Genomic DNA, 9886 nt, shown 5'->3' with positions numbered 1-9886 from the left:
AGATATAGCCGTGAGACGGCCAATTAGTCGTTGGACTTCCTTGATGGTGGTGGGGCTACGCATCTCGATGATGGCCTTGCATTTTTCGGGGTTAACTTCTATGTCGCGCTGGGTTAACATGAAACCGAGGAATTTACCCCGGTCGACGCCGAATACGCACTTTTCGGGGTTTAGGCGGAGGTTGTACTGGTGCAGGGCGGAGAAAACTGCCTCTAAATCTTTAGCGTGCTGATGATGGCTTGGGGACTTGACGACCATGTCATCGACGTAGACTTCGACACAGTGTCCTGTGAGGTGGCTGAAGACTTTGTCCATTAGCCGCTGGTAGGTTGCCCCAGCATTTTTGAGGCCAAAGGGCATGACTCTATAGAAGTAGTTGGCATCATCTGTGATGAAGGCGGTTTTGTGCATGTCTGCTGTGGCCATGGGTATTTGGTTATAACCTGAGTATGCGTCTAAAAAGCTAAGTACTTTATTTCCTGCCGCGCCGTCTACGAGGCGGTCGATGTTGGGTAGTGGGTAGGCGTCGCGTGGGCATGCTTTGTTCAGGTCTGTGTAGTCGACGCACATCCGCCATTTGCCATTGGCTTTCTTCACCAAGACAACGTTAGAAAGCCAGGTGGTGTACTGTGCTTCGTCTATAAATCCTGCGCTCAGCAACTTCTCAGCCTCTACCTTGGCTGCCTGTCTGCGTTCTTCCCCAAGTTTGCGTTTTTTCTGAGATACGTAGCGGGCTTCTTTGTATATTGAGAGCTTGTGGGATGCGACCTTAGGGTCTACCCCGGGGAGGTCAGAGGCTGACCAGACGAAGAGATCCGTGTTGTTTGTGAGGATGGGTGTAATTGTGGCACGCTCATCAAGATTCAAACCAGTGCCCAAGTTGATGGAATGGCCGTTGGGAAGTTCCAGGGGGGTTGTGTCCTCGACTGGTTCGAGGCAGGCATCTCGGCCTATTCTGGGGTCAAGGTCCTCGCCGGATAGGGCTATGCGGGAATTAGGTGGTCTCTCGATGTGGTTCGTCTGTTGGATTGGGAGTTGCGGCCTTAAGCTTGCCATGTAGCATTCGCGTGCCAAACGTTGGTCACAGTGGACGGTTAGGATGTCACCGGATGGTGCTGGGAACTTCATGGCCAAATGCGGGGTGGAGACGACTGCACCAAGGGTATTAAGGGAAGGACGGCCCAGGAGTATGTTGTAGGATGTGGGTGCGTCAACTATAAGGAAGCGGATTGGGATTGTTTTTGTTTGGGTTCCTTCCCGAAAGACGGTATGGAGGTCTATGTAGCCTCGGGTGGATACTTGTTCGCCAGAAAAGCCGTATATGGGCTCATCATATGGGATCATAGCGGTGTCGGGGAGCTGTAACTTTTGGTAGGTGGTCCAGTAAAGGATGTCAACGGAGCTGCCTTGATCTACCAGGACTTTCTTAACGGCGTAATTTTCGATTTCAATTGTGATGACCATGGGGTCATCTTGCTGGTGGTCGAGGCCATGGAAGTCGTCGTCTGTGAATACGATGGGGGGCATACGTCGTCTGTGATGGGATTGGGTGATGTGGTTGATGGATTGTATGTGGCGGAGGTGTTTCTTTCTGGCGGAAGAGGTGGAACCTCCGCTTGCGAAGCCACCAGAGATGGTGTTAATGGTGCCTCGTAAGGGGGGGTCAGCAGGGGTAACGTTGGTGTGAGCGGGCTGTGGTTGTTGGTCGTCGGGTTGGGTGGGGTGGTTATTGTGGTGGGTACCGCTTGGATGTCTTCTGTGGTCGTGTCGTGGAGGGTGGCGGGTTCGGGAGGAGGAGGCGTGGTCATCCCTGCGGATGAAGCGGCGAAAATGGCCGACGCGTACCAGTTCTTCGATCTTATCCTGGAGCGCTTTGCACTCTTCTGTGGTATGACCGTGGTTGCGGTGGTACCGACAATACTTGGTCATGTCGGCGTTAGGAGGGGTGGTTGTCTTTCGTGGTGGGGGGAGGAGGTCAGCTTGGAGGGCCTCGTCTAGGATGCAGGAGCAGGCTACTGTGAGTGGGGCGTATCTGGTGAAACGAGGTTGGCGGGGTTCACGTGGACGGGTGTCAGGGCGCGGGTGGGGCTGTGGGGTAGGATTGGAGGTGGGGTTGGAGGTGTTGGTGGCATAGTCGTTACAGAATTTGGTGTGAAGAGTTTGCATTTCTTCCATGTGAATGTAGTCAGCTGCGCGCAGCTTGAGTTCGTGCATGGATGTGGGTGGGTGGAGGTAGACATTGTTGGCGAAGGGTCCGGGTTGTAGGGTGAGGGTCATACATTGGAGTATCATTTCCTGATTAAGGTGTGGTGTACGAAGGGCTGCTTTACTGAAGCGATCGATGAATTTTTTGAGGGGTTCATTGGGCTCCTGTCTGATGCCTAGTAGGGATATGGTGGTGGTTTGATGTGGGCGGCTTCGGCGAAATGTGTGGAAAACATGTGGGAAAGGGTGTCGAAATTATCAATTGAGTAGGGTGGGAGGGTGGTAAACCATTCTAGGGCGGGGCCTTTGAGGGTTGTGGGGAAAGCTTTGCAGAAGACTACGTCTTGGGATGTATATAGGGCAACGTGTGTGATGTAAACTTTAAGGTGTTCATCGGGGTCAGTTTCGCCAGTATAGCGATCGAGGTTGAATGGTTCCCACTGGGCCGGGAGAGGGGTGTTAGCGATAAAATCTGTGAATGGGTGGCGGTGGGGGTGGGTGGTTGATCATAGTAGGAAAGGTGGAGGTGATGTTATGAGGAGGGATGTGGGTTGTGGGAAGATACTGCGGATTGTAGGGTGGGACGTATGCTGTGTGGAGAGCAGTGGGTATGTTGTGGGGAGCTTGGGTGGTTGCGGGAGCTGTGGGCCCCGGGTGACCGGATGGGAAGTGTTGGGGGTGTGTGGAGGTAAGGGGGTTTGTTGGGTGGTGGTGAAGGTATGGGGGGTGGGATTATATTCACTTTCTTCCTCTGTAGGCTGGAAGGCCGGAGACTTCACGGCTTCAAAGGTCTCTTTGGCTTTCCCTTTCAGGTTGGCGTCTGCCTCGATCTTCCTTCTGAGGCGGGAATTCTCTTGTTTCAGCGCTTCCATTTCTTCAGCGTTGCGCTTCTTCAGGTCTGCGAGCTCCTGTTGCATCTTCACCTGGCCGTCTAAGATGGCGGCCAAGTCAGGGGTGATGCCGGAAGGTCCAGAGGGACCATCGTCCACTTGCTTGTTAGCTTCAGCTTTGCTACGGGTAGAAACCATCTTCAGAGAAAAACGGGTACTAAAGGTGTTCGTCTCGTGCCCCACGGTGGGCGCCAATTGTTCCTGCAGAGAACAAATAAGATAAGTTAGGCACAAGCGTCACCTTACCATGCAGTCCGCTATCTCTTCAGTTGGCCTCTTCCCAGTCGATACATGTCGGCTTGGACCCAGGAGGGGTTACCTGCAGAAGAGTCTCCGAAGCTCAAGTTAGTCAAAGCTCTCAGAGAGTCAAACCAGTGATTAATGAATGCGTACCTTTAATTACCGGGGTCCACGCGTATTTATAGAGCATTAAATGACGTTTGACCATTTCATGGACCGGGTTTTGACTTGGGCTCTAATTTGGGCCATGAATGGGCCTGGGCCCCAAATCAGGCTCTTGAAACTTATTGAAGGCGAGGCATCGATGCTAGCTACCATTCTAGGCAAGTAGTCGGTCTCGACCGGCTACTTGCCTAGATGGCTTGTGCTGGTGGTGTCCGGGTACCAGATACTAGGTGGTTTCGATGTGTATACTGTTTACTTGGTTGAGTTTGGCTAGGTACGGTACAAAAGATTTAATACAGTAGCATGTTATATATTTATCTAATAGTAATGATTTAATACAATAACATGTTATATATTTATCTAATAGTAGGTTGCTAGAAAATTTGGATACCTACTAGAGAGTGCACTCAATCCAATTCTCACTGCTCAAGATGAAGCTTTAAATTTAGGTAACTAACAAATGCTTCAAATTTGGGTTAAAATTGTGAATGGGAAAAAGAGAGGATAAAAGCAATCCATGATCAAAGTCAAGTGTAACGTAACAAAATAAATGTCGAAACTGACAATGACTAATGAAAGAGTATAATTCCACAATCTTCTTACAAGGCTTGAAAAATATAAAAGAAATATAGCAGGTTCCAGAATCTAAATTACTAGGAAGAATATTAAGGTAATGAAATGGAAAAGAATCAATCATAACCATTCTTCATCAGATTCATCTAACTCCATATTTGAATCATCTAAATCATCTAACTTCTCATCTTCATCCATGAAACCATCATCCTCATTGAGTTCATCGTTGACCTCATCATGATTTACATTTTCAATTGAACTTTGTATATCATCCATATTTACTTCTTCCATTGGAGCATGTGCGTCAAATAGTTGTATGATCTCATTGTCAATAAGAATAGTACTCATTCTCGTGGACTCTTCATCTTGAAAATAATCAATAGCAATTTGCTCATTTGAAAAATCTTCTTCATTATTCAGTGTCTCAACTATAAACAATTTTGCTCTAACCTTGCAAGCTGCCCACCAATCACTAGTATTTTTACTCCCACTTTGAGGATATTTTGTATAATAAACTTGTTGAGCTTGTCCAGCTAATACAAACGGCTCATTTATTTGAAGCTTTGATTTATGATTGATATCAACCAACCCATAGACATTATCAACTTTAACACCATTGACAGGGTCAAACCAGTGACAATGTAGAATAACCACTTTGTTTTCGAATCCAACATATGATAATTCTAATATCTCCTCAACAATACCATAATAGTCCAAATCATTTTCACCATATATGTTTCCTCGAACACATATCCCACTATTCATGGTGGACTTATTATGTCCATAATCCTTCGTATGGAATCTATATCCATTAACAATCAAACCATTATAAGAAGTCACAACCTTCAATGGACCATAACTTATCTCTCGAATCTTTTGATCTTGGACATGACCTGTACTAACCTATGAATTATTGGAAAAGTGAAAACACATAATTATATCATTATTATAATTAATAAATATTAAATTGTACATTATAAAGAGTATGAGAGAGACTACTTACTTGTTGTTTCAACCATCTACTAAAATCTCTATCTCGAGCTATGAGTATTTCATCCTCAGATATATTAGGATTTCTTTCCTTTAGTGAATCATCGAATTGTCTAACAATACGGTAATTAATAACATAACTAATATAATTATAAAATGCATAAACATATAAATTAAAAAGAAAACTTACTGAAGATAAGATTCTGATTCTTAACAATTCACCAAGATATATGTCTCAGCAATATGAAGTTCTTCATCAGTTAAGAATCTATGTTGACCTTTGCCAATAGGGCGACATGGATGTTTAAAAATAGACAATTTATCATCCAGTTTTTGTTCACCACCATCATCATTACGAGGAACATTAGTGTACCTTGTTTGAATGCTTGGATCAAAATATAAAGAAGCAAAGTTAGAAATTTCTTCCAAAATATATGCTTCACAAATAGATCCTTCAACTTTTTCCTTATTTCGAACCTTCCTTTTTAAGTACAACATACATCTCTCAAATGGATACATCCATCTATATTGCACAGGTCCTTCAACCTTAACTTCATATGGGAGATGTATTACCAAATGTTCCATTGAGTCAAAAAATGCTGGTGGAAAAATCTTCTCAAGCTTGCAAATTGTTTCAATGATGGAAAGTATGGCATTGTCCATGATAGAAACACGTATTCCAATTGCGCAAATCTCTTTGAAGAACAAACTCAGTTCAGTTAAAACTTTCCATATTGGCTTGGCAACATGTCACGAAATGCCAAAGGAATAAGTCTTTGCATAAAAACATGACAATTGTGACTCTTCATTCCGTATATTTTTCCTTCATCTAGATTAATGCAACGTGATAGGTTAGATGAGTACCCATCTGGAAACTTCAATTGTTTTATCCATTCACACACCTTCTTTCTTTGATCCAAATTCAAGGCATATGTTGCCTTTGGTTTTTTATACTTTTCATTCTCAACTACTAACTATAACCTAGGACGTCTGCATATCAACTTCAAATCTTGTCTTGCATTTGCATTGTCTTTTGTCTTGTCCTTTATGTCCATAACAGTGTTGAACACATTGTCAAACACATTCTTTTCAACATGCATAACATCCAAATTATGTCGAATTAGATTGGTGGACCAATAAGGCAATTCCCAAAATATGCTTTTCTTTACCCAGTTATGAGTTCTACCAAAGCCGGGCTGCTTTATCTTGGTTGATTTCAAGCCAAAGTTAATTTCTTGAAGTTGATTCACTCTGTTTAAGATATCTATACCACTCAAGTGTTTTGGAGGTAAAGAGTTTTCTACTACAGACTTCTTAAAAGAGTATCGATCATGACGAAAAGGATGATCAATAGGCAAATGTTGATGATGACAATCAAACCAACAAGGCTTCCTACCATACTTCAAACCAAATGATTTACTATTCTCCATACAATATGGACAAGCAAGTCTTCCATGAGTGCTCCACCCGGACAACATTTCATATGCTGGAAAATCACTTATTGTCCACAACAATGCTGCTTTCATAATAAAATTTTGTTTTTTCCATGTATCAAAAGTGTTTACCCCAATATCCCATAACACCTTTAATTCATCAACTAGAGGTCGGAGATTCACATCTAAACTTTTACCAGGTGACTTTGGTCCAGGAATCACAAGTGTAAGAAATATGTATTCCTTTTTCATACACATACTTGGTGGAAGATTATACGGTGTGACAAAAACAGGCCAACATGAATATGGGGTACCTGTATTGCTAAATGGATTAAAACCATCTGTGCAAAGACCAAGCCTAACATTCTGAGAATCTTGTGAGAATGTAGGATGTGTATGATTAAATTGCTTCCAAGCCTCTGCATCAGATGGATGTGTCATCACTGATTCATCTTGACGTACTCCATCTGCATGCCAACGCATGTACTTTGAAGTATTCTTAGACATGTATAGGCGTTGAAGTCTTGGAACAAGGGGAAAATATCTCAATATCGAGCAAGGAACATCCTTCTTATTTGTAGATGTCTTCGGCTTAAATCGTGGTTCTTTACAGACCGAACAAACATTCTTGTCACTATTTTCCTTGTAATACAACATGCAATGATTAGGACATGCATCTATCTTCTCATATCCTAATCCCAACTCACTAACCATTTTCTTCCATCTATACAAATTTTCAGGCAACCTTTCTGACTCTGGAAGCATGCTTTTAATTATGGAAATCATTCAATCATAACAATTTACACTCATGCTAAACTCTGACTTCAAGTTTAGGAGTTGTGTTGTAGCTGACAATTTTGAATGTTTTTTGCAACCATCCCATAAAGGTTCATCAACGTCCCTTAATAAGTTGTAAAACTTTGCAGCTGAAGGATTTGGATCTTCTTCCACTTCAGAATTGATTCTACCCAAAGAAGCATCAATAATCATATCTACATATGGCCTTTTGCTCTCATCAATAGAATCTTGGATGACAGATGTTGATGAGTTATCTTCCCATTTCTTCTCACCATGAAGAGTCCAATTTATATAACCATCAACAAATCCATGATGATATAAATGTTTCTCCACATTAAATGATGTCTCCCAATAACGATTTCTACACCTTGTACAAGGACAAGGAATGCGTCCTGTTACATCTGGAATTGTTGGGTCTCTAGTAGCTATTCGAATGAAATCATCAACTCCATCTCTAAATTCTCCACTTATCATGCCAAATTGATCCTTTCTTTGTAACATCCATGTTCTATTAGGTCTCATGACTTGTCACTGGTGTGATACATTAAAACAATAATTATTTCTATTAAGCTAGCAATTAAAACAAATTAAATACATAACCCCTCCCACGTTTAAATCTTACACGAAAATGGTACCACATTCTAGAAATGATAAAGAAGAAGTGAAACTAACTATGGATGGAATACCATCAACCAAATCAGAAATATATAAATGTAGAGTATGCATATTTTGGTACTAAAAACAACTTATCTTTAGGCATAATAAGTTTCATAGAGGAATTATGCAAACCAATAGAAGAGTAAGTGTGAAAGTTGAATTTCGAAACCCTATTCATTTTATGGAGAACAACAAATTGATTTTAAAGGTTACTTTTGGTAATAGTCAATAAGTCATGAACATTTTCTATTTATTAAATTTTGAAAATATAATAGTTTAGAATTATTGCATTTCACATATTACAAGCACACCCTATGAATGCAGCTTATAGTACATGATACACTATGCAGAATTTCCTAAATAGACTGGTTGAAGAACATGGAAGCATTGACCTTGAATGGCTGAGAGACGTTCCACCAGACAAAGCAAAGTAAGTCCAATGGTTAATTAAACTTCCTAATGAAGTACTATTTCTTATACAATAAATTTAGCATTTATTTAATCTTGTTGGTGAAACCAACATCTTGAACTCTCTCATTTCACTAGTAAAACACACACATGTGATGATACTTTTTTTCCAGTAAGGCAATATATCCATAATAAAATTGATTTACACATACAGAGAATACTTGCTCAGTGTAAAAGGATTGGGATTGAAAAGTGTGGAATGTGTGCGACTTTTAACACTGCATCATCTTGCCTTCCCGGTAAGTTGAAAGAAATTTGTGCAATTACTGGAATATGGAATAAATCTAATAAATTATTGACATATAACACATGTAGACACAAATGTAGACATCTCTCAGCTTGTGCTCAACTGTACTGACAGTAGCTTACAAGCTGCAGAAAAATGATAATGTTTCCTCTAAGCATTTACTACAAGTCTGATAAATCATGAATTGTCTGAACCATACTAACCTACTATATCACTGCAATTTGAACTACCGATGAAACTGAACTTGAACTTGATAATATTGCTGCAACCTCCCAAACCTGGTTCTCTTCAAAATAGTTAATCGATTAGAAAACTTTTTTTCTCCAAACCAACTTCGAAGAAGGTGAACGAGAAATGACAGAGGTCGAGATAATAAACCTGATTTAGGAACCAAACTCGACGTCGTTGCAACCTCTTCGAGTTCTCATCCGAGCTTCTCGGTACTATCTTCACTTTTGAGCTTCTCGGTACTATCTCCAAGCTGAAATCAAAACCCTAATGTTTGCACTTCTTCATTATACGAAATCCGACAGCCTTCGATGTGAAAGCTTCCAGTGCCTGCGAGTCACTATACGAAATCCGACAGCCTTCGATCTGAGCTTCTTATGCGAGCTTCTGATGCTTGCAAGTCTCCGACCGTTCAACCAAAAGGACATGAATGTTTGAACAGTGACATAAATGTCTCGAGAAGCAACTGTGTAAAGTTTCAACCAAATAGGATTAAGTTTTAAGTTGTATGCTTTATGTTTTTTATGTTTTTAAAGTTTCATACGGATAGATTCATTCTATATTTTGTATCATTTTCATTTATTTATCGTATTTATATTATATATATATATATAATATTATATAAAATATATATTTTTTAAAGTTAAGTGTTTAATTAAATCAAGTTAAATATTCATATTTTATAAATAAAATAGATACATACAATTTATTTTTATTTATAATATATCCTAAATAATTTATTTCATATTTAAAATTTTTTAAACAATAAAATAAACTGTACCATAAATATAATAATATATAATAATATGTGACAATATAAATTAATTATTAATTTAATAATTCTTTTATTCAAATAAATTAATATAAAATATATAAATAGCATAAAAGATAATAAATAATTATCAAAATAATAGCTAATCATTTAATTTTTCATATAATTAATAAGAATTGTTTTAATACCTTTTGTAATAATATTTAAATGGAAAAAAAAT

At 40.0% G+C, this 9886-nt stretch overlaps 1 protein-coding gene across 1 annotated transcript; it reads right to left on the bottom strand.

The window, feature by feature from the left end:
- Window positions 1-6037: 6037 nt before the first annotated feature.
- Window positions 6038-7261, bottom strand: LOC114175051. Its single transcript, XM_028059805.1, has one exon. It carries the CDS (start codon window positions 7259-7261, stop codon window positions 6038-6040), a length of 1224 nt encoding a protein of 407 aa, XP_027915606.1.
- Window positions 7262-9886: the final 2625 nt, after the last annotated feature.

The sequence above is a fragment of the Vigna unguiculata genome, chromosome 3 (assembly GCF_004118075.2).
Source record: "Vigna unguiculata cultivar IT97K-499-35 chromosome 3, ASM411807v1, whole genome shotgun sequence".
NCBI classification, from domain to species: Eukaryota; Viridiplantae; Streptophyta; class Magnoliopsida; order Fabales; family Fabaceae; genus Vigna; species Vigna unguiculata.
This window is presented reverse-complemented; position numbering and strand designations above follow the sequence as displayed.

Coding starts and splice junctions, on each gene's coding strand:
- LOC114175051 (XM_028059805.1), bottom strand. CDS start 7,261: ATGCTTCCAGAGTCAGAAAGGTTGCCTGAAAATTTGTATAGATGGAAG.